The following is a 24,867-nucleotide window of genomic DNA, read 5'->3' as shown; positions in this document are numbered from 1 at the left end:
CCTGGAGGACATCAGGACGATGACCAGGGACTGCCAGATCTGCGCTGAGTGCAAACCGCACTTCTACCGTCCTGACACTGCGCAGCTTGTCAAGGCCACCCGCCCTTTTGAGCGACTGAGTGTTGACTTTAAGGGCCCCCTTCCCTCCACCGACCGCAATGTCTATTTTCTCAGTATTATTGATGAGTACTCACGATTCCCCTTTGCCGTTCCCTGCCCCGACACTACTACCACGTCGGTCATAAAAGCCCTGTGCCAGCTCTTCACTCTGTTCGGATATCCCTGCTATGTCCACAGTGATAGAGGGTCCTTCCTTATGAGTGACGAGTTGCGCCAGTTCCTGCTGGCTAGGGGCATTGCTATTAGTCGAACCACGAGTTATAATCCCCGGGGGAATGGCCAGGTGGAGAGGGAGAATGCCACAGTGTGGAAGGCCACACTTTTAGCCCTTAAGTCGAAAGGGTTGCCGGTCTCCCGATGGCAGGAGGTCCTCCCTGAGGCACTCCACTCTATCCGCTCCCTGTTGTGTACGTCCACTAATGCCACCCCCAGTATGCCTACGTGGTCTTGCCTGATGGGCGGGAGGACACGGCCTCTGTCCGCGACCTGGCGCCCGCCGGAACAGCAGACCACTACCCCGAACATTCCACGGTAACTATGAACCCTGTACCCAAGGTGACACCGCACACACCGTGCCACACCCAGACTCCTCACGACGCTCATGTACCGGGCATCTCGTACGCGTCTATTCCGGGGACCTCGCACACACGCGAGGGATCCCTGACACCTCCAGTTGGGACAGAACCAACCCACTCTCCGTCTCCGGTGCAAACACCACCTCCGGCACCTGTGCAATCACCACCTCCGGCTCCTGTGCAATTGCAGCCGGAGCTACGTAGATCGCAGCGAACGATTCGACCACCTGATAGACTTAACCTGTAAATATACTTGGGGACTTTTTTAAAACAAAGGGGGGGTGAATGTGGTGAACTAGATATACCTGTCTGACTGCTCCTGTGGCTCCTCCCACAGACCCCTGTATAAAGGCGACTGTGGGCTGCAGCTCTCCCTCATTTTCCCCAGGATGTAGTGTTGTTTATTCTTCCAGTGAATAAAAGCCGATATCTCGTTTCCTAAGTCTCAGCGTGAGTTATTGATGGTGCATCAGCAGGTAACGCTTGCTCGGTGTTGAGGGGGTGGTCCTTCCTTGCGCGTAGATCTTATGACCAAACCCGTGAAACAGCACTGCACACGCCGGTTCTGCTGGAGCGGGAACTCAGAACTCACTGCCATGGGTTGTCTGGGCCAAGCTCCACTGGTGCTTCTGCTCAGCATCTGGTGTTCGGTCGCGGCCGCCCAGCTGCCCCTCGTCCTCATCACCTGGCCCTACCACGACGCTGCGGAGCAGGGTGAGTGCCCGGGGCTGCCGCCTCGCCGTCCGTGAACTGCCCTGTTATGCATTTAATGTTTCGGTAGTGCAAGAGTAATATATCGTTTTGGGTAACCATTTTTGTTCTTTATGTAAATAATTACTGGATATACGCAGAAGAAATGGCAATAGACAATGCGGTGAGGTGGTTTTTAAAAAGGTAAAGGAAACAGTGACGTCCGATACTATTAACCGATTATGATCCGCAGTGAAGTTTGTCTGGGATGCCTCCCCTCCTGGTAACGTTATTCGGTAACATCCGGGATCGAAACATACAAAACTCACAACCACCGACGCTGGTCTGACGTGATGACGTAATGACTTTTTAAAAAATCGCGCTTTATGTTTTACCTTCCCCTTAAACTTAAAACACTTCTGCCATTTATTCACGAGCCATTCAAAATGCCGCCGCTTGGTCAGTGCAAGCCGAGGTCCAGTTGGCGCTGCGAGGCGCCTCCGTGGACAGCAGCAGATATTACTAGGTAGTAGCGTTGCTCAGTAGTTCCATGGCAGTGAACATGGTGAGCTTGCTTGAACGTGATAAATACCGGACGCTGAAGATTCACCAATTACATCGAAACAGAGAAAACCTACAGCACAATACAGGCCCTTCGGCCCACAAAGTTGTGCCGAACATGTCCCTACTTTAGAAATTACTAGGCTTACCCATAACCCTCTATTTTTCTGAACTCCATGTACCTATATCCAAAAATCTCTTAAAAGACCCTATCGTATCCACCTCCACCACCGTTGCCGGCAGCCCATTCCACACACTCACCATTCTGCGTTTAAACAAAAAACTTACCCCTGACATCTCCCCAGCACCTTAAACCTGTGTCCTCTTGTGGCAACCATTTCAGCCCTGGGAAAAAGCCTCTGACTATCCACACGATCAATGCCCCTATTAGACTATTGGAGTCTGAGTGCAAAAAATGTCGCTCTCCTTGCTCGGCCTGGGGGATGCTCGGCCTTCAGAGTTGATGGACCACGTTACACATTGGACTATGTCCTGGCTAAATTGGCTAGACCTCTGCTTTGCACATATTTCCTGTATGGTCAAGGACTGTTAGTCGATCTGAAGAACTGCTGGCTTCTGTATGTTAAGGACTTTGGACCGTTACCCTGCTCCCCCAGTAAGTTCCTCATCATGACTCTGAAGCGCATGCACCACTACTGCATGAGCGTTTACTCGACTCCTGGGAGAATTCCTGAACCTCATCAAGCCTGTGTACTCAACTGCAGTCACAAAACATGGGGTCGAGCACCACATTTCCACATCTGGCCTGCCGGTCCATGTAGAAAGCTGGCAACCGCAAAGGCTGAGTTTGCCAACATGGAAAGGCTTGGCATTATCTGCAGGTCAAATAGCCCCTGGGCTTTGCCCTCTCACATGTTCCCTAAGCGCATTGGTGGTTGCCACCCCTATGGTGATTACTGACACCTTAATGAGGTCACCACGCCCATTCATTATACGGCTCCACATATCCAGCACTTTTTGACATGCTTAGCCGGAAAGTTAGTTTTTTTCTGAAGTTGACTTAATTAGGGGCTACCATCAGGTGCCTGCGTGCTTGGAGGACATTCACAAAATGGCTGTGATAACCCCATTTGGCCTCTTTGAGTTTCTAAACATGCTGTTTGGGCTGAAAAATGCAGCACAGACTTTACAGCGGCCGATGGTCTCTCTATTAAAGTACTTATTTTTTCTTTTTGTGTACCTGGATGACATACCAGTTGCCAGTACATCCAAACCCGAACACCTATCACAATTCCACACGCTTTTCGAGCACTTAAGCCAAAATAGGTGATTATTAATCCTGCTAAGTTCCAGTTTGGGTGGTCAACCATTGATTTTCTCAGCCATCACACCTCCACAGAAGGTGCAACCCACAACCTCCCCCCCCCCCAATCATTTCCCCACCACCCCACACCACAAAAAAAAACTGCAGGAGTTTTTAGGTATGGTGAATTTCTATTACCATTTCACAAGCTGTTGAACGCATGCTCCCCTTGTACAGTGCCCTTCAAGGCAATGCACCTAATCCCATGCCTGACTGGTCAGTGGACATGAGCAGAGCAATTGATGACAGCAAACGGGCTCTTTTCAATGCGACGCTACTGGTGCACCTGCTCCCCAACACACCTATAGTCATTCCTACTGACGTTTCAGACTGTGCCGTGGGTGCTGTGCACGAACGGTTGGTCGGAGGTGTATGGCCGCTGCTTGCCTTTTTCAGCCAGCAGCTCCATTCCCCCATAAGGAAGTACAGCATGTTTGACTGTCACCTTCTCAATCTCTAGTTGGCTCTCCGCCATTTTCGTTTTCTACCAGAGGGTCGCCACTTCACAGTTGACCACAAACCCCTCGTGCACGCAATGGCCAGCATATCAGAACTTTAGTCTGCATGGCAGCGATGCCACCTGGTCAACATATCCAAGTTCCTGACTGACGTACAGCACATCAAGGGGAAAAATAATGCCGTGGCTGATTGCCTCACAAGGCCATCCATTGAGACCATACACATTGGGGTAGATTATGCCGGCATGACTACTGACTCGTCTAGGCTTATGACTACTGTCATGACTACTCTAGGCTTACCTAGCAGCAGTTACGGGCCTGCAGTTGGCTGACATTAGAAAACATAGAAACACAGAAAAACTACAGTGTGATACTTCGGCCCACAATGTTTGGCACAGCATGTACTTACTTTTGAAATTACTTAGGGTTCCCAATAGCCCTCTATTTTCCTAAGCTTTACATACCTATCCAGGAGTCTCTTAAAAGACCTTATCGTATCTGCCAACACCACCGTCACCAGCAGCGCATTCCACTCACTCACCACTCTCTATGTTTTAAAAAAAACTTACCCCGGCATATCCTCTATACTGTACCTACTTCCAAGCACCTTAAAACTGTGCCCTCTCATGATAACCATTTCAGCCCTGGGATAAAGCCTCTGGCTATCCACACGATCAATGCCTCTCATCATCTTATACATATTAAGTTTGGGGAAGCTGAGGTTTCCTTCCTGCGCGATGTCTCAACCGGTCACTCTTGCCCCATAGTGCCTGCAAACTAGAGACAGCCTGTTTTTGACTCAATTCATGGCCACTCGGCATACGGGCAGAAAGTCTCACAGAAACTGATTGCACCGAAGTTTGTTTGACGTGGCCTTGGATGAATGTGCGTGATTGGATTGCAATCTGTGTGGCTTGCCAGCAGGCAAAAATTAACCATCATGTTTGGGCACCGTTGGCGCCTTTTGAGATCCCTAAGCCATGATTTGACCATGTCAAAGCGGACCTGGTTGGTCCTCTTTCCCCTCTCCCATGGTTTCATGCACCTCCTTACCATGGTGGGCTGTACCACTAGGTGGCCAGAGGTCATCCCTCAAAATCAATGATGGCCACTGTCATGGCTCGGGTGTTCATCAACGCCTGGGTTGCTCATTTTGATCTGACTCTGGTCCCCAATTCACACCAAACCTCCAGGCTGCGATGTCCCAGAACCTTGGCGTTGGGCTACAACACACCACGGCATATCAAGTGCAGTCCAATGGTCTGTGTGAGTGGTTTCACTACTCCTTAAAGGCTGCCCTGAGGGCTTCCCTGATGGAGGAGTGTTGGCATGATCTTCTACCATGGGTCCTGCTGGGGCTCAGACTGGCTCCAAAGGAGGACCTACAGTTGTACACGGTTGGGTTGGTATATAGGCAGCTGTTACAAGTACCAGGTGATTTTATTCCTGACGCCACAACCACCTGGTTGACCTCAGCAGCTTCCGCCCTCCTCAGTAAATCCATTTCCTTTGCTCCTACCTCCCATCAAGGCGTACAGCACTCTTGGGTTCCCGTTGACCTACGCTCTTATTATTTTCACGCGCCATGATGCACACACACATCCCATCCCTTTAAGCCCCCTTACGATGGCCCATTCTACGTTTTGGAATGGATAATCCTGAATGTATTTTGGTAGATCATCTTAAACTGGCCCACCAAGATTTGGAGGATTCCTCTACCATGCTGCTGGTGTCACGACAGAGCATGTCGACGCACGGATGAGCCAGAGACACCTGCAGTGAGTCCACCCATGGAACATAGGACCGGAGCCGGGCGGCTTCTCCGAGTTCCAGACAGCCTCACTAGACTGGTTTTGGTGAATTCTGGGGGGTGGGGAGGCACGTGTAAGGTAAACGTAATGGGTGGAAACATGCGTACTCACAACCACTGACATTGAGCTGTGGTTCACTTTGAGAGGCTGCTCTGACATAATGAAGTGACATTTTTTTACTGCACTTTACGTTCTGTGTTTGGTTGACACTAAAAGAGATGTTGCCATTTCCCATAAACTTAAAATTCTTCTGCCGTTTTATTTACAAAAACCTACATAGTCATGTCACATTTAATGAGTGATGGAAGTGAACGTCCCATACCCTTTGCATCAAGTTCCCTTACCACTGTTGAGAAAAGTTACATACAGATTGACAGACAAGGCTTGAGTCTGGTTTGGGGTGTAAAACCTTTTAAACCAGTACTTGTATGAGAGAGTGTTCACCTTCATTTCTGCTCATCAACCACTAGTGTCCATTTTCAATCTGCAGAAATGTGTTCCTCTAACAGCAGCAGCACAAGTGCAGAAATGGGCTCTGTTTTTTGGAGGACACTATTGCAGGATTGAAATCTAGAGGACAACTAACTGTGGAAATGCTGATTGACTGTCCGTTGGAAAAGAGAATACTTGAAAAATTTACAAAATACTCCTCTTGACATATTCTCCCCAACGCAAATCAAAAGCCGCCTTATTATGGTAGAGATAATCCAGAGGGAAACCAATAAAGACCTCACACTCTCAGATCTACATGGTCACCCAAAGTGGTTGGAATTTCCAGCAGAAACTCAAGATCCCCCCCTTTTTTTTTGAACTGGCCCTTGATGGTGGTTGCCTCCTTTGGGGATTGAGAGCTATTGTACCATCCAAGCCAAGAGATAGTGCTGGAGGAGCTACGTGCTGGTCATGGTTAAAATGAAAGCTTTGTCTGGTGGTCTGGGGTAAATCAGCGGATTGAGCAGCTTTCAATGCACCGTATGGGATGCCAAATGTGCACAAGTTTCCAAGAACAGAGCCTTTCTATCCCTGGGAATGTTCTGCATTGCCCTGGCAGAGGATCCATGTTGATTTTGCTGGAACAATCCTGGATACATATTTCTTCGTAGTAGTAGGTGCAGCTACAAAGTGGCCAGTATTCCTGGTAGCCTCCACTACAGCCTTGAAAACTGCTGATGTGATGAAATAAGACATATTACATCTGCACTATACCACCCAGCTACAAATGATTTGGTGGAAAGGTTTGTTCAGAGTCTGAAGAATGCACTGTGAGCAATGTCAGCAGAACACACTTCACTAACACTGAACCGGAAGCTCGCCGATTCCCTCCTTGCATATCATAATGCAGCACACTCCATAACCAACAACTCATCAGCTCTGCTGTTCCTGGGTCGCCCCACGTGTTCAAGCTTGGGTTTCCTCAAGTCTAATCTCAGACGGAGTACGCGGGACATACAGCAGAGACAAGCCGAAGACTACTCCAGCTCGGAAGCTCAATGTTTCACTCCAGGACAAGCAGTTCTGGCGAGGGACTACAGTGGTGACCAACAGTAGGTACTTAGAAAGATTAAGGACTGAACTAGTCTACTCTCATACACAGTGGAGATTGTGTCTGATATCATCTGGAGGCAACACCTCAATCAGTTGAGGAGAACAGAGTCAATTCTTAGAGAAGAAAGGTGGCTTTTGCTGTCAGAACCACTTCCTGCAGTCCCAGAATCAACTCCTACAACCACCATGGATTGGCCCCAGAACCTAAGATTGTTTCGCAGCCACAAGTCTCACCTGCTAAGTAGAGTCAGGAAAGACTATATCTCACAAAAGTAAGAAAGCCTGCACGGCGATTAAACCTTTAGGCCTGAACAGGACAATTTAAAATATACTATGCTGTGGATGTTTGTATATGGTAGTTGTATTATATAGTATACAGTGTATATAGTTGAGATGTATTCTATATTGAGCTGGAGTTTATAACTAAGCACGGAGGAGTGTTGTGTTTTTAATATTTCAGTAGCGTTTGAGTAAGCAGTCTTGTTCTTTAAATTTATTACAGGTTATATGTATAATATGTGAATTACATATGCAATACATGCACTTGAAGTAAAACACAAAGTTGTATTCACATTTTGGACTCCTGTGTCTTCCTTTGAATAAGCTTAGTGTTTTGAAGTTACAAAAGATAATAAGCAGGATGTGCATCTCTGTGTTTAATCATTAGAAACTTGTGTCCTTTGTGCAGTTATTTTGGATTGTTTACCTTTAACGGAGTAATGATTGCAAACCAGCACATTGCGCAGTTTTTATTCTTTTTGTTTGGTGACATTTGTTCTTTTTTCTGATTTTACACAGAGCCAAAAACAAAATCACGAGTCCCACAGCACAAATACTGGCCCGGGACCACAATAACCTTTTTGTTCATTTGCACAATCTTTATTTGTCCCCATTAACTGAACAATCATTATCTTTAGCAAAATACTAGAGGAACTCACCAGGTCAGGCAGCATCAATAGAAATGAATAAACAGTTGATGCCTTGGACCGAGACCCTTCCTCAGGACTGGAAAAGAAGAGAAGATGCCAATATCTTTGGTGTCAATCTTCAGTCTGATTTGCTAAATACATGGTCCATATTTGGCTCTTTTCTTGGCATAAGTCAGAGACCATTATCTATTCCAAGTCTACTGATTCCCATTGTGGACAGGTCAACTGTGCTTAGGATACTTCTTAAAGGATTTCAATCCACTTTCCAAGCTTTTTTTCTCTCCATCTTATCTGCTTTGTTTTTAGACTTTCCACAACAGTGCTTCAGATGTTACTAGTTAATGCAAGACAGAAACAGGCCCTTTGACCCAACTCGTGCATGCTGACCTAAGTTAGTCCTGTTTGCCTGTGTTTGGTTGATATCCTTATCCCTCTGAAACCTTTCCTTTCCATGTACTACTTAAGATATTTTATAGAAGTTGTTACTGTTTGGCTGAGATTAGATGGGCCAAAGGATATTCTATGACTATTACCCTATTGTAGCTGCCTCAACACTTCCTCTGACAGCTTATTCCATATACACAGTGGCCTCTGTTACCACCTTTACCTTACACCTCTGCCCACTAGCTTTTGATTCCATATAAGACTGTGTGCATTCACCATATCTACATACCTTGTGGTTTTAAGCACCTCCATAAGGTCACCACTTAGACTTCTACATTCCAGTGACTGAAGTCTCAGCCTGCCCAACCCCTCTAACTCAGGTCCTGACAATATTCTCGTAAATCATTTGAATTTTTTTCTGAAACTGCAGTTGACGATTTCATCTCTTCCACTTCATGTGACTTGTGCCCTCTTCCCCCACCCAAGACAGGTTTCTATTTGTTCTTGGCTGTATGTTCAGCAGATCATCTGCCAAATTCAGTGCTATGGCATTTCTGGAAACCTCTTGCCATTTCATTATCTGGGACATCTTGGTTCACAGTTCCAGTGTCTACTCTGTTTCTCCTGAGGACTTGCGGAGCACAACTCTTCAGTGTGCAAGGGTGACTTGTCAGCATGCATTTGCTCATGGCTTCTATCAGCATCCCCGTCGGTGCCTTCCATTGAAGCCCAGTTCAAGATGAAGAACAGCTTTCAGGACCTTCAGTAACTTCAACTAACCAGTTTAAGAACAGGCAAGGAATCTTCTAGGGCAGAGAATTCCACTCAATCAGAACCAGGATTAATATCACTTGCATATGTTGTGAAATTTGCTGTTTTGGTGCAACAGTACATGGCAATACATAATTTAAAAGAACATGAGTTACAGTAAGAAATATATATAAAACTAAGTGCAAAAGAAGTCAAAAAAATAGTAAGGGAGTGTACATGGCTGATTTATTACCCCTCTCAACCTCATTCCCCTGTCTTCTCTCCATAATCTTTGACGGCTTTACTAATCAAAACCTATCAACTTCTGCTTTAAATATGCCCAATGACTTAGCCTCCTCAGCTGTCTGTTGCAATTAATTCCACAGATTCACCACAATCTGGCTGAAGAAATTCCTCTTCATCTTTGTTCTAAAGGGACACCTTCTATTCTGTGGCTGTGCCCTCTGGTCCTAGACTCCCCCATCCTCTCCACATCCATTCTATTTCGGTCTCTCAATATTCAATAAGTTTCAATGAGATCCTTCCTCCTCCTTCTAAATCCCGGAGAGTACAGGCGCAGAGCTACCAGATGCTCCTTATATATTAGCCTTTTAATTTCTAGGAGAATTCTTGTGACCCTCCTCTGGACCATGTCCAATACCAGCACAGCCTTTCTTAGATAAGTACTCTAAAACTACTCTCAGTCTCCAAGTGCAGCCTGGTAGATATCTCCTGAAGCCTCAGCATTGCATCCTTGCCTTTATATTCTAGACTGACTACCTGAGTTTAAAATAAAAAGACAGCTAAATATTATCCATGGCTTTTTCTAAACAAAACGTAACAGGTGTTGCAAACCTGCTGTTCCCAATTCCTTGCTAAAATGTTGGTGTCTGCCAGTCACTGTGTTCCCTACCCTCCTCTCTGACATTCTCTTGTTTGCAATACCATACTGGATGGAATATCAGGAGGAGAATGAAAGGAACTTGTCAACTCATCAGTTTCTCTTGTAGAAAACATCACCCCCGTTCAATGTGCTGCATAGTTGGGTGTTGTACTCTGCCTTAAATTGTTTCCATTGACCTGAATAGGACTTTTGGATCGAGTACAGCACACTGATGTTGTTGTATAATGTTACTGACTAGAAATTAATTTCTTCCTAACCATACAACTGTGCAACAGCAGCATAATTAAGCCATTTGGCCCATTGAATCTGCTCTGCTAGAGCTAGAAGTACTTTTTCAGTGATATTCAGCATGTTCTTTATTGTTCAGATTTTTAAAAATTTATTTCTACCTTAATATTATAAAGAATACACACATTCTCATAAAACAACTAAACCTCACCTCCAAGTGTAAATGTTAATAATAATTTGGTTTATGTCATCACTGCTCGTTAGAGAGGTTAAAATAATTTGCGTGTTTATTGCAATTAGCATGGCAGACTCTTATGAGTGGTGGATCGGCACTGGATGCAGTGGAGAAAGGTTGCAGCCAATGTGAGATTGACCAGTGCCGTGGCACTGTAGGATATGGAGGAAGTCCCGATGAAATCGGTGAGACAACGTTGGACGCACTGATAATGAATGGGTAAGAAATGGAACTTGCAGTTATGCATAGAGTGAAGCACATTTACTTGTTCTTATGGCTAATAATGTTGTAAAGCCCTGTCGAATGTTTATTGATTTATTTATTAAGATAGAGAGATTATAGGCCCTTCCGACCTCTCGAGCTGCACCACCCAGCAATTCCCTGATTTAATCCTAGCCTAATCATGGGACAATTTACAATGATCGATTAACCCACCAACAGGATCTGGGTTGTGAGAGGAAACCGGATCACCCAGAGGAAATCCATGTGGTTATGGGGAGAATATTCAAGTTCCTTATAGGCAGCGGCGGGAATTGAACCTGGGTCACCTGTACTGTAAAGTGTTGTGCTAACGAATATGCTCCCGTGCTGCCCCATATGTTTTGCATTTATTCTGAGAGGGATGTGAAAGGTGCAGTAGGAATGTCACTCTTTATTTTGAGGTAGGTAATAAAATGATCACTCTGCGCCCTCACTTTAAACAGTCATTTGGTCTTTTGCCTGTGCACGGTTATTACTAGATCACGGTGGTCTGTATTTTATCCATTTCCATTTAATGGGATTATGGGGAGCGAAATATTTGTCTTTCGTTGCTAGTTTCAAGACGTGACCTGATTTTGCTATCTTTCCAAATCTTGTTTTGTCACCTTCTGCAAAGATGGCTTTTTACTCTGTTCTTTGGCCTTTCATTTTTAAATTCCCAGGGAGTACATTCCTTGTCTCCATGAGGTCCTCAAACCACTTAATTTCGCCTGGAAATAATGTCAGATTGATTGAGTCCCCACTTTTTGTCAAGTGATATCTTTTCTTATGTAAGCTTTTGTCAGCAATCCCTCAAAGTCTACAAATTGTCCTACTTAAAAGGTATTTATAGGAATCCATCAACTTCCTACAAATGTGTATGTGAAAGGTAAAATAAGATTTCAAAATAAAAATCTTTGGTTGGATCTCGACAGGATCTAACTTAATCACCCCAATGGAATACCCATAACCATGAGTCCAATCCACCAAACTTTACTGATTTCCAACAGGCCCAGTAGGTCCAAGAGGTTGCTGTCATTCCCAATTGTGCAGGATTTGGACCTCATTGAGAAATAATATATCTTTCATTACCTATCCATGAGTTTACTGTTGAAATTGTTTGGCTACCAGATAATTTCAGTTAATAATCAGCCCTGTTTGTGAGTATGGAGCCATGATTAGAGCTCGATGGAACAGAATATCAGATTTCTTCCATGAAAGACGTGTCTAATCTACAGTACATCTAGTAATTTCAGCTACCATCTATTAGTGACTTGCTTATTAGTCTTCAGATTATTTAACCATTTAATTCCTCAGGTTTGCTGGAAGAATTTAGTAATTCAGTTCACTTTATACTTGCCTTATCCAAATGTAGAGAGCTCTCAGTTTCAGCCGGTCAAGACCTTTAAGGAGTGAGAAGGATACTTCCCCCGACTGAGGAATCAAGGACCAGGGAGTACAGAAGCACAAAAAAGGGGTCGGACTTGGAAGTGAGGAGAGCAGGCCATATTTGGAGTTTTCTGTCCCAGATGGCTGTGGAGCTTGGTCGTTGTTATAGATCAGGGGCTCCCAATGTTTTTTTTTTATGCCATGGACCCCAGGTTGGGAAACCCTGTATTAGAGACATAAAGCACTGAATTGGCACCACCATGGCATGCTGATCTTTACACCCAACTGCACTAATTCCATTTGCCAGATTTGGAGATCACAATGTTTAATGTATGTCTAAATGTCTCTGAAAGCAGGTAATTGTATCTGATTACACTACTTCCTCTGGCAGTTTATTCCAGAAACCAATCACTCCCTGATTGGTTAATACATTAAGACTTGGACCTCTTACCGTAAACCTGCCACTCCTCATTACTCAGTCTTATTCCCTTCCTCCACCTGGTTCCAACTGCCTATCACCCACAAACTTAACCTACTGGGTCTCCTAACCACTTCCTCAACTGGGTCCATCTGTCCATCATCCCTCCAGGATCTGGATCCATTTATCACCTTCCTTTCTTATCAGGTTCCAGCATCTGCAGCCTCTTGTGTTTCTACACCATCTTCTTGTCTCTGTCTCCATTTTGAAGTTTGGAAGCTAAGAATGGGAGGACAATAGCCAAGCTTGACCACAGAGGGAAGGTCAGGCCACACAAGTTCATCCTCCGACTCATCATCATGATTCATCTTCATTTTGCATCCCCAGTGACACGATTGAGGTTGGCGGAGTTGGAAACCTTCGAAGGATTAAGAGTGCGATTAGCGTAGCTCGGGCAGTGATGGAGCATACCACTCATTCACTGTTGGTAGGGGAGTCAGGTAATCCCTTGCTGTTATTGATTCACATTGCTCTTGGGTAAAGTGGGTGGAATATGCATGTAGCAAGACTTTATAATTTGCCTGTAATGTTTATTGAGGATTTTAAAGTTAGACAGGGCTTGATACTCTTAATAACTTTTCACTGAAATAGTGCCTTGGGATCTTTTAAGCTTTCCTGATTGAACCTTGATTCTAATAGACACTCCAACATACCAACACTTCTTCTATTCTGTGCAGGCTAAGTATTGCACTGTACTGTCCCAACTAGGAATTATATTCAGACCTCTAGCTCAGTGTGAGTGCTGCTTATTAACCATGGCTGACACCTTGAAAGGTGCTTAAAATGATAAATTCAGAAATAGATATATTCAAATCAAAAATTACTTAATATCCTTTTAGTCTCTAAAGCGATGAATTGTCTGCATTAAAAATAAGAAGTGTTTTTTAAATTTCTTTGACCCAGTTTATTAAACTACATTGGTTTTTAGTATTGAAGCACTGGGACCAGGAACTTCATTTTTCTGGTTATAAAGGGATTTAGATTTTTTTAAAGTTCCCAGAATTAATTAATGTCTGGGAGTCCACTCTAAAAATAAGCAGTATTGTAAGGAGATGAATTGTAACTTAACTAGTAATAAATAGTTCTGTGAGAGGCAGAGTGACCTGATCTTGGGTTTCAACCTGAAACAATAGGAATTCCTTTCTCCCCACAGCTGCTGCTCATTGGCAGCAACTTCGGGTTGAGCTTTCTTTGGACAAGACTCGTTTAGTGATGATGTATAACCAACTTCAAAGTTCAAAGTAAATTTATTATCAAAGTACATCTATGTCACTCTATACAATTCTGAGATTCGTTTTCTTTTGGGCATTCACGGTAAATACAAGAAACACCATAGAATCAATGAAAGACTGCACCCAACACACACAGAAAATGCTGGAGGAACTCAGCAGGTCAGGCAGCGTCTATGGAAAAGTGTAAACGGTGGATGTTTCAGACCAAGACCCTTCATCAGTCCTGTTTCTAGGGTATGGAGAACTATAATCCAACTGTGGGTCAATGGCACTAAGGCAGAGCAATGGTTTGGCATGGACTGATAAGCTAAAGGTCCTGCTTCGGTGTCATTGAGTACTATAGCTCAGAATCAGGCCATTCAGCCCATCTAGTTCATGCTAAATAATATGTAGAGACATACTAGGGCAGTGGCTTGACTTTATATTAGGGAATGAAAATGGGCAAGTGATTGAAGTGTATTTGTGTACAATGACCATTGTGTGATCAAGTTCAAAACAGTCATTTGGAACGATAAAGTTAGCCCTTGAATTAGGGCCCCAATCTGAGGGAAGGTGGATTTTAATGGTATAGGACAAGACCTGGGAGAGGTAGATTGGAAGCAGCTATTCCAGGTGTGTATGAGTGTGTGTCTGTCTGTCTGGGAGGGAGGAAAGGGGCTTGTTTTGTCGTCGTCGTCGTTGTTCTGCTGAACATCGTGGGCATATTATTGTATCCTTAGATTATTCTGGTTGTTTACACAAGCAGTGCATTTCAAAGGTTTCAGAGGTACATTTAATGTCAGCGAAATGTATACAATATACATCCTGAAATGCTTTTTCTTTGCACCTGTCCATGAAAAACATGAGTGCCCTCCTAGAATGAATGACATTCCCCCCCCCAGCTCCCCTCCATCCCACATGTAAGCGGCAGCAAGCAGCAATCCCCCTACCACACCAGCAAAACAAAAAGCATCAGCACCCACCCCGAGCACTCAAGTGTGCAGCAAAGTGACAGCAAAGGCAGACTTTCATTGTGTGTCTTGATGTACACATGATAAATAATGAATAAAGAGGAAAACAAATCTGACGAGAGGGAGGTGTTTAAAAGCAAAAAAAAAAAATAAGGAAGGTAGAAAGGAGTCATAAAGTAACTTTAGCAAATATGATTCAGGAGGTAAATGTAAACTATTAGAGTACCTCAGCAGATCGAGCAGCATATATGGGAAGGAAAAGAATTGTCGACATTTCTGGTTGACAGCCTGCATCACGAATGAGAGTGGGAAGGGGAGATGGCCACTATAAAGAAAAGAGTGGGAGGTGTGAGGCAAGGGCCAGCTGGTGATAGTGGAGGAGGAATGTTGATGAATGATGGGCAGATGGAACCAGGTAGGGGAGCGGTAGGGGTGGAGTTAGGGGACAAGCAGGTTGGATTAAGGAAAATCCTAAAATATTTTGTGAATATACTCAGTGTTACCTCCTGTATCTAATAAAGTGGCCATTCTGTGTATGTTCATGATCTTCTGCTGCTGTAGCCCATTCTCTTTGAGGTTCAATGTGTTTTGTGTTCAGAGATGCTCTTCTGCATACCACCATTGTAACATCTGGTTTTTTGAGTTACTGTTATCGTCTTGTCAGCTTGAACTGGTGTGGCCATTCTCTGACCTCTCTTATTACCAAGGTGTTTTTGCCCACAGAACTGCAACTCACTGAATGATTTTGCTTTTTGCATCATTCTCTGTAAACTCTAATGCAGGGGTTCCCAACCTGGGGTTCATGGACCCCTTGGTTAATGGTAGGTGTCCACAGCATATAAAAAGTTTAGTAATTACTACTCTAGAGACAGTTTTACATAAAAATCCCAGGAGATCAACAGTTTCTGAGATGCTGAAACCATCCCGTCTGGCACCAGTAATCATTCTTCCCCATTTGAATGTTTGCTCTGAACAACAACTGAACCTCTTGACCATGTCTACATGTTTTTAAGCATTGAGTTGCTGCTACAGGAGTGGCTGATTGGATATTTGCATTAATGAGCAGGTGTATTTAATAAAGTGCCCACTGAGCTTATATGACAAGGAAAGCTAAGGGCTGTGTAGGTCTTCTCAGGAATCAAAGAGGGTAACCCATGTATGGAACAAGGTGATACAAGTGAGGTCCTAAATGAGGACTTCTTATTCACCAGGGAGGAGGATGTTGAGGTTGGAGAGTTAAAGGAGGAGTATTCTATTATTTCAGTACCAGGAATGACAAAATATTCACACACATTTATGGATACATCCCCAGGACCTGATTGGATACACCCAAGGATGTTAAGGGAGGAGATAGCTGGGGTTCTAATATCTTCATTAGTCACATATAAGAGCACTAGAAAACTGGAGATAGGCAGTGTAATCCCCTTGTTCAAAAGGAGCAGAGATGTAAAACTTGAAAATTAGTGGCTGATGAGCCAGTGGTAGGGAAATTGTTGGAGAAGATTCTAAAGCACAAGATTTATGTTCAGTTGGAAGAGTTGTGACTGATTAGGAGGAGTCAACATTCTTTTTTGGTAGGGAAGAACCTATCTTCCCAAATCTGATTGAATTCTTGAGGCAGTAGATGTGAACTCCTGTAAGGTTTTTCACAAGGTTTAACATAGTACCTGGTCCAGATGGTTCAGGCACAAGGGATCTGAGTTGTATTGGTAAATTGGATGCAAAATTGGCTGTGTGAGAGTTGGTAGAGGTGGTGAACTAGAAATCTGTAACAGTTAGTGTATCACAGCAATTGTTGCTGAAACCATTGCCACATGACAGATACTTAGACAGAAAAAGGAAAGAGGGATATGGGCTTAATACCCATCTTGGTTAATAGGATTAGCCAAGGTAGGCAGCATGGTTGGCATGAACAAGGTGGACCAAAGGGCCCGTTTCTGTGCTGTAGACTTTATTATTCTATGTGGGGAAGTACTCTCAAACAACCAGAATCTTCAATTCTTTTCTGTATTTGTAAAATCATATTTTAAGTGAATTTGAAATGTTCAAACAATAACGTGCACTTGTAACAGTATAATCGGGCCCTTCAGCCCACTTGACCTGCTGACCATCGATCTCCTTTAGTTTATTTAGAGCTACAGCGCAGAACAGGCCATTCCAAGCTAATGAGCCCTGCAGCACATCAGCCCACCTATTTAAGCTTAGCCTAATCACAGGACAATTTACAATGACCAATTAACCTACTAACTGGTACACCTTTAGACTGACATGTTCACTGGAAGGATGTATAAACTTCCTACAGTGGATACCTGAACTGAACTCTGAACTCCAACATCTTGAGCTGTAATAGTGTCGCATTAACCACCATGCTACTGTGGCTCCCTGGCTACGCTATTAATTTATAGTACTTGTCCCACAGTTGTCTTTACCATGAAAGTTCAAGTGCTCATCTAAATACTTCTTAAATATGAGAGTACCTCTGCTCCACGTTCCCTCAACTGTGTATTCCAGGGTTCAGTCACCCTTTAGGTGAAAAAGTGCTTTCTCAGACTCTCTAAATCTCAAGATCTTTAAAGCTAGATCCTCCGCTATAAACATCTATGCTAATGGGAAAATAAATTCTCACTATCTATCCTATTTGTTTCCCTCATCATCAGGTCAACCCTCTTTTTTTTCCCTCACTCCATATAAACCAAATCAGGTCTAATATAAGTATAATATTTTTCTGACAGCATCAATTTTTGCTGAAAATATGGGTTTTCTCAGCGAGGATCTGAAAACAAATCGGTCTTTGTCCCTGTTCTCAACCTGGTTGAATCAAAACTGCCAACCCAACTTCAGGAAGGTAAGTGCCCTTTCCTTGAAAGATAACTGCTGCTTGATATTTTAGACAAACTTAAAATGGGAAGCCAGCTTTGAAGTTAAATTGTGTCCATCCCTACTGTTGACGGCTAACCTGCTGTATGAAAATGATTGACTTTCACAGAATGTCTCGCCACAGTCTGAAACTTTGTGTGGCCCCTACAAACCAGTGAAGGATCTGGGACCAGAACGACCTGTAAAGTTAGCACCGCATGTAAAATTTCAGAGCCATGACACCATTGGTAATTTATTCTTATTATTCTATATTGAATGGTATCTAGCTATCACTGGCATGACTAGCTTTTTATGTCTGATTTCCTTTGGGAAGATAGTGGTAAGCCCCCATTGCAGTCTGTGTGATTTAGTTATTTGTCCATTTCCACAATGAAGGAGTAACAGGATCTTGACACAGGCGTGATGCTGAAACAGTGATACAATTCCAAGCCAGGAGAATGTGATCCTCGTATAGTTCCTGCTGAATGTCAAAGCTGTGAGCCAATGCAATGTTTTGCACATGGTACGCAATAGAATCGTGTTATTTAGTCACTGGTAGTGTGCGTTATTATATAGTCCAGTGGATGGAGTGCCAATCAAACGGGTTGCTTCATATGAAAGCTGTTGGTGATTTTGAGCTTTGTTGAAAGCATTAATAAGCTCAAGATTCTGCAGATGCTGGACATCCAGAGTAACAGAAATATGCTGCCTGACCTGTTGAATTCTGCTAGTATTTTGTGTTAAGCGGGAAACATTCCATGGCACTCCTAACTTCTACCTTTCAAGTTGGTAGCAAGCCCTTCAAGCTCTGCAGAGTTACTCTGCAGAATACTTGGCCTCCAACTTTCTCTTGTAATCAAACCCCACCACCACTCTCCTAATCATGATGCAGATGATAGGGTGCTGACATGCATGATCAAGGATAGCTAAAGGATGCCAGTATTGTGTGACCTTTGTTTACCAGGTATTTTTACTTCCCATGTATCAGAATAAGACTGAATGATACCCATTTCCTTGCTACACCTGGACGTAAACTGCTTCCTGATTCATGCAATTTTACCTGAGATCATCAGTGAATTTCCTCACTTCCGGAATTATAATGAATGGGTGGAAAAGTAAGCAGAGCCAATGGAATAGGACACTGCCTTGAAGAACTTTCGCACGAGTGTCTTGGGTCTAAGATGATTTGGCCTCCAGTTAATGCAACCGTCTTTATTTGTGTAGGATATTATTCGACCTAATGGAAAGTTTCTCAACTGATCTCCTTTTACTTCAATTTTACTTATTCCTTTTCTTATTTTTGTGGATATAAAAATGATTGGTATTTTTAACTTAAAGGTATAGTATAGATCTTTTAAAAAAAGGGGAATTTATCCATGATTTCACTTTAATCTATATTTTGAATTTAGGTATGATTGTGATTCAGAGCAATGGAACTATTGCTGCAGGGACATCGACTAATGGTCTCATCCATAAAATCCCAGGGTACGTATTTATGACTTGTGACAAGTAAACAACTTCTCTTACTGCATGTTATGGTCTTATGATAGCTAGAGCTGCTGGTCCAAATACTATTTTTAATCTTCCTTGCACTATCTTTGGCTATGCTTGTCTATATTAATACAGAACCAGAGCTTGCAGTGCCAAGCTGGAATTGCATTACTGGTACGTAAGGTTTTTTTTTCCCATTTGCAGTTTTGACACTGCTTTGCAAGCACCCTTTTTGCTGGTGTGTTTGGTCTCTGTGCTGAGAGTCTATCACTGCTGGAATACTGAACTCCTGATAAAACTCAGTGGAGCAGAGCAATTTCAAACTTCTGCACTCTTCCTGCCTGCTGCCTGCTCTTGGTGCCGGCTGCAGCAGCCTCATTCAACATACTTATAGAACAGGATGACACTCGAGTGCTTTGATACCCTCAAATGTACCCAGTGCATACATGAAGATCCCTTTGATTAATGAGTAAATGGATTCAAACCCTATCTATAATGCTGTTTTGAGAGAAAACTGAATTGGTATGATCCTGCACCAAATAGGAACTTTATGGCAAATTTACAGGACAATTAGATGAGATCCATTGCCTTTTAAATTAATTGATAAAGGTTGCTTTGAGGCAGTGTTAAATTTACCCGAGCACTTAGCAGTTGTCATGAGCATCCCAAGTTCAAGACCAACTTTTTATATTAAGGATTGTATATCTAAAATGCATTACTAAATTGATAGTCCATAATTTATAGTCATAATTTAACTGTTCAAAGTTAATTTTATTAACAAAGTACATATGTCAACATGTACAACCCTGGGATTTATCTTCTTGTGGGCATTCTCAACAAATCTATATTATAGTAACTATAACAGGATTAGTGAAAGACCATCCAACTAGGGTGTTTAACCAGAGTGCAGAAGCCAACAACCTATGCAAATATAAATATAAATAATGAGAACATGAGATGGCGAGACTTGAAAATCAGTCTATTGGTTGTGGGAACATTTCAATGATGGAGTGTGAAATTGAGTGATGTTACCCCCTTTTGTTCAAGAGCCTGATGGCTGAGGGGTAGTAACTGTTCTTGAACCTGGTGGTGTGAGTCCTGAGGCACTGGTACCTTCTACCTAATGGCAGTAGCGAGAAGAGAGCATAACCTGGGTGGTGGTGATCTTGATCTAGGTGCATATTCATTCCTAAATCAGCCCTGATGAGGAGGAATTGCTTTAGTTAGAGGGTTGTGAATCTGTGGAATTCATTGTCACAGATGGCTGTGGAGCCCAAGTCATTGGGTATATTTAAAATGGAGGCTGACAGGCTCTTGATTAGGAAGGGTGTCAAAGTTTACAAGGGGAAAGCAGGAGAATAGGGTTAAGAGAGGTAATAAACCAGCCTTGATGGAATATTGAAATAGACTCAATGGGCCAAATAGCCTAATTCTGGTCCTAATTTAATATTGCTTGTGTAGTTGAACCTGGATACTATCTCTACCACTTACAACAATGCAATCTAATATCTAGAAACAATAATTTGTGCAAAATGACAACTATTAGATGTTCTATTTGTACTTCTCCCAGCCGTGTAGGGGATTCACCAATAGCTGGAGCAGGTGCTTACGCCGATAGCACAGCAGGAGCTGCAGCGGCAACTGGAAATGGTGATGTTATGATGCGATTCCTTCCAAGGTAAGTATCACTTTTGTCTATACTTGCATTTGGTAAAATATGGTTTATTGATTGTGAACTATTAGTTAAGCTGAAATACTTAATTTTGATTTTGAAAACGTGACCTGTAGCTACCTCAGAGGCAGTCTTTATCTAAAATTATGTGTCCATCTTTCTGCACAAAGATCAGCATGGGAAGAAAAGACTGCTACTTAATCAAAGGACAGCGTGAATAACAGATTTTAATGCTTTTTATTATACTTATCATGAATTACATGAAGGCAAGAGCTGGAAATATTAATACAAGCATAAGAGATAAATCATACCATCTTACTCACTTCGAATGTTTGCAATGGATCAGTGAAAGTTTTGGATGGGTGGGGTGGCAATTACACTTAATTTTATCTCTTTGCAGTTTAATAATCATTTTTGCTAGTTTTCTTTATGTAGCAATATCGTTGACTTCATGTGCTGTAACTTCTTGGAACTCCGATATCATATGCAAATGATAATGATGCCAAGGAGCTCTGTTTACTTTTCCTTGTATTTTTCCATCCAGCTGACCTAAGAGGGGAATCTGGCTTGGTGTTTGTGGGCAGTGCCAGCCTGGGATTGGGAGGCAGGGATGGGTCTTATCTGTAAACTCTGTTTTCTCTAGCACAAAGGACAGCTTTACAAAGAAACCACTTTGATTCCTTGATGGATTACATAAATATATTTAATCAAATGCATGCTTAAGTTCTAAATATTAATTATAGCATAAAATTTATTTGCAGTACCCTAAAGTCTCAATAGACTTCTTCAAGTATGCCAAAATGCAGGTTCTCTTGCCCGTGTGTCAATGTAAAAAAACTCATGTCTTTTACTTCCATTGGCACTGATCACCTCCCTTTGAGTCTAGATGATGAGTGCATCACAGCTGGATCTGAACCTTTCCATATTTGACATCTAACCATACACAAGAAAGCAGATTAGTTAATAAATGGTAGTTAAAAAGCAGGAACTCTTAAAAGAGCCAAGATACCTAATTGTTTATAAATAGATTTTGGGTTTAAGATGCTCGTTGAAATTGTAGGGAAGAAGGTAGAACTGCAGCAATCAGTGAGGAAGTCAAACAATTTTATTTTGAAATTCCTTGGGGGGAAGAAAGAACAGCAAAATGTTGACTTCAACATTGAAAAAATTGGGATTGAAAGTCTAGGCTTAGAACAAGAAAATAGTAAAAATGTTTGTTCTGGAATGAAAGGCAGAGGGAACAGAATTTAAGTTTTTTGAGTATACAGTATTTACGAATTGTATCTCACCCTTTGACAGGCAATGGCATTAATAGAGAATGAGTTATTTGATTAAATATTATAAAACCTCACTGTTAATGTCAGCAGGTATTGGTTTCTGCTAGGTCCAAATCTCCAGTAGATCTTCCCGCAGTACACCACCACCAAAGATCAAACTTTTGGAGTGATTTTTTTTTTAATGTTTAATTAACTAATATGTCTTTAGTTATACTAAATGCTGCTGATTTTGCAGAAAATAAACTTGGTAAGCTTGTTCTGGGAAAAAAAATCAGTGTTTGAAAATACTTTCATGGTTTCTTCCTACTTTCACTCGATCTTAATTTGATTCTTTTTCTTTGTCCTACAAATAAGCTACCAGGCAGTTGAATATATGAGAATGGGGATGGACCCACTCACGGCTTGTCAGAGAGTTATTAGAAGAATCCAAAAGCACTACCCAAATTTTTTTGGGGCATTAATTTGTGCTAATGCAGAAGGGAATTATGGTAAGTCTTTGAAATAGTGTTAATCTGAAATTGTTGTATTATGAAGAAATGCTAAAGCCATATAGAAATTAAATAACCATGAGTAAACTGTTCTGGCATTCAAATTCGTTCTGTTCAATATATGTCCATTCCTATGAATGGCAGGAACTCTCTTCCTTCCATCTCGACACTGACTTTTCTTTTATATCAGTCTTGTATGCCTTTGGTGCCATTCATTACAATATTGTGGAGGTATAATTGTTAGATTGAGCAATTTTTTTGTGTGTACTTACTTGACAAAATAAAATAATGGATATCTATAAAAATACCTGGAGAGGGATGGGCTCCATCAGGTTTCAGATGTCCAAGACATGCTGTGTGATGAGCAATCACCAAAAAGATCGGTGCAAAAAGCTTGTCATGACTCCACCAAGTGTTAAGGGCGCACACACATACATCTATAAAAATAGAACTCATTTGTACCCAGATATGGCTTATAATAGCAAGTTTACATTTTTTGTGTTGATGCTTGCCTACCTTCCTTGCATCTCCATTGAAATCAAAGAATGTTATTCTTGTGTAGAGTCCAATCTGATACAATAAGGTCTTTAGTCCTAGTCTGAGTCCTACTGTATAATGGCCACCATGTTCTGGACCAGTGTTCATGTGGGAAACCTAGTTTGACTCTGAACTGCCAATACATTCCAGTAACCACTGGCCCATTTTCTTGTATGTGATTCAGTGTCAAAGTTTATTTAGGAATTCTAATGTGAAGCACCTTGATGTTTTATTAAAGCATGGTGACAACTTATTTCTGAATAATGTGTTCAGTAATTTGTCTACTGGCTGATCATAAATACATGAATCTATTATTACACGGTGAAATATGATACAATAATTAAAGTTTTCACCAGTGTTTACATTGAAAATTGGTTGGCAACACGATAGGACAGCAAGAACATACTTAAATTTAGGCAACCAGGGACACTACAGTATTAGTTTAAGCAGGATTTTTGTATCTCCTTTGCAGCTAATTATTTGAACAAATGAGTGTTCAGACCTTGAGTAATTTAAAAACTAACCCAACAGTAGTTGCATACCACAGATGAAGGCTGAACTAAGAATGTAAGCAAAAATATGGGCTATTGAAACATGAGCCAATTGGTTCAGCAATTGCCATTTACAAGGTGAATGCTTCTTTGAATTTGGGACCAATGTTATTGGTGGAAGCTTAGTATTGTCTTGTGAAATTTCAAAGGTAATGAAAAGGAACATTAAAAACATTGTGAGAAGTGTACGTGTACACAATGTACACTCCTAGATGGAAACTTTGGAGTTATTGACACTGAAGTAAAATCATTGATCTGAAACAGTAACTCTGCTTCTCTCCTTCCTCTTGACACTGATTGAGCTGCTGGATATTTTATTTCATGATTTTACTTATAGTGTGACACAAAACTGAGAACAGTTCATTCTACTAATTTAGAAATATATACAGTTCAAGGTCATTTGACTTTTTTTTTAAAAAAGAGTGATTCAAGCCTGATTTAGATGCAGTAAATTATCTGCAAATGAGTTTTTCTGAAATTTTTCTTCTTTCTTTTAGGTGTTGCATGCAGCAAATCTTCAACATTAGATCAGTTTCATTTTATGATATACAATCCCTCAACAGCTTCAGAAAAGATAGTGAACTGCATTTAAAGTTGCTGTCATCCATTTGTCATTTTCTAAAGGATTCTACAACTTGTGAAACTCAAATCATCTTTTGAATATAAATGCCAATTTTTTTAAAAATCTGCTAATGTTCCTACAGAGTTCTATGTGCATGCAGATTAAACTTATAAGATTTTAGAGCCTTTTATGAAGCTTGTGTCCATTGCATGTTGTATTTGTTGTTCATCACATGTGCTGCTGTGTTGCAGTTTGACCAAGGTGGCATATTTGTAAATATGCTTAGTGCCCTCATCTTACTGCATGTCCTTACTTCTCAGTAAACTAGGTTCCCCCAATTCATTCTAATCAAGATACTGTGCCTTTGTGGGAATTATATCACTTGCACTCTTAAGTCATCCCAGGAAGTGAGTTTTAAACATCCGGTACAATAAGAATGATTGTTATGGTGTTTCATTTTGTGGCAAGAATATTTTCAATCATAAACAGCATCTAAGCAATGTGGCTGGTTTCTGACCAACTGGGACCCTTGGGTTAGAGTTAATGTCACATGAGTAAGGGACAGTGGGGATTGTCCTGACAACTTTGATTAGTGTGGTGAACTACATAGAACTGTCTGGACACGCCCCC

The 24,867-nt window shown here is 42.0% G+C and overlaps 1 protein-coding gene and 1 long non-coding RNA gene across 2 annotated transcripts in view; one reads left to right on the top strand and one right to left on the bottom strand.

Annotated features, from left to right (window-relative positions):
• Positions 1-8,306, bottom strand: part of LOC140728938 (uncharacterized) — a 70,970-nt gene extending 62,664 nt beyond the window's left edge. The window contains exon 1 of the long non-coding RNA XR_012099216.1: positions 8,023-8,306. This is a non-coding gene — a long non-coding RNA (uncharacterized lncRNA). The remainder of the gene's footprint in view (positions 1-8,022) is intronic.
• LOC140728936 (N(4)-(beta-N-acetylglucosaminyl)-L-asparaginase-like) lies at positions 1,075-24,417 on the top strand. Its single transcript, XM_073048048.1, has 9 exons — positions 1,075-1,409; positions 10,580-10,733; positions 12,949-13,061; positions 17,536-17,648; positions 17,790-17,907; positions 19,069-19,144; positions 20,721-20,828; positions 22,454-22,587; positions 24,173-24,417. Exons 1-9 carry the CDS (start codon positions 1,223-1,225, stop codon positions 24,265-24,267), a joined length of 1,098 nt encoding a protein of 365 aa, XP_072904149.1. The 5' UTR covers positions 1,075-1,222; the 3' UTR covers positions 24,268-24,417.
• The last annotated feature ends 450 nt before the right edge of the window (positions 24,418-24,867 follow it).

Source organism: Hemitrygon akajei, chromosome 6 (genome assembly GCF_048418815.1).
Source record: "Hemitrygon akajei chromosome 6, sHemAka1.3, whole genome shotgun sequence".
Lineage (NCBI taxonomy): Eukaryota > Metazoa > Chordata > Chondrichthyes > Myliobatiformes > Dasyatidae > Hemitrygon > Hemitrygon akajei.
The sequence above is the reverse complement of the archived record's forward strand: the minus strand, read 5'-3'. Positions and strand labels throughout refer to the sequence as shown.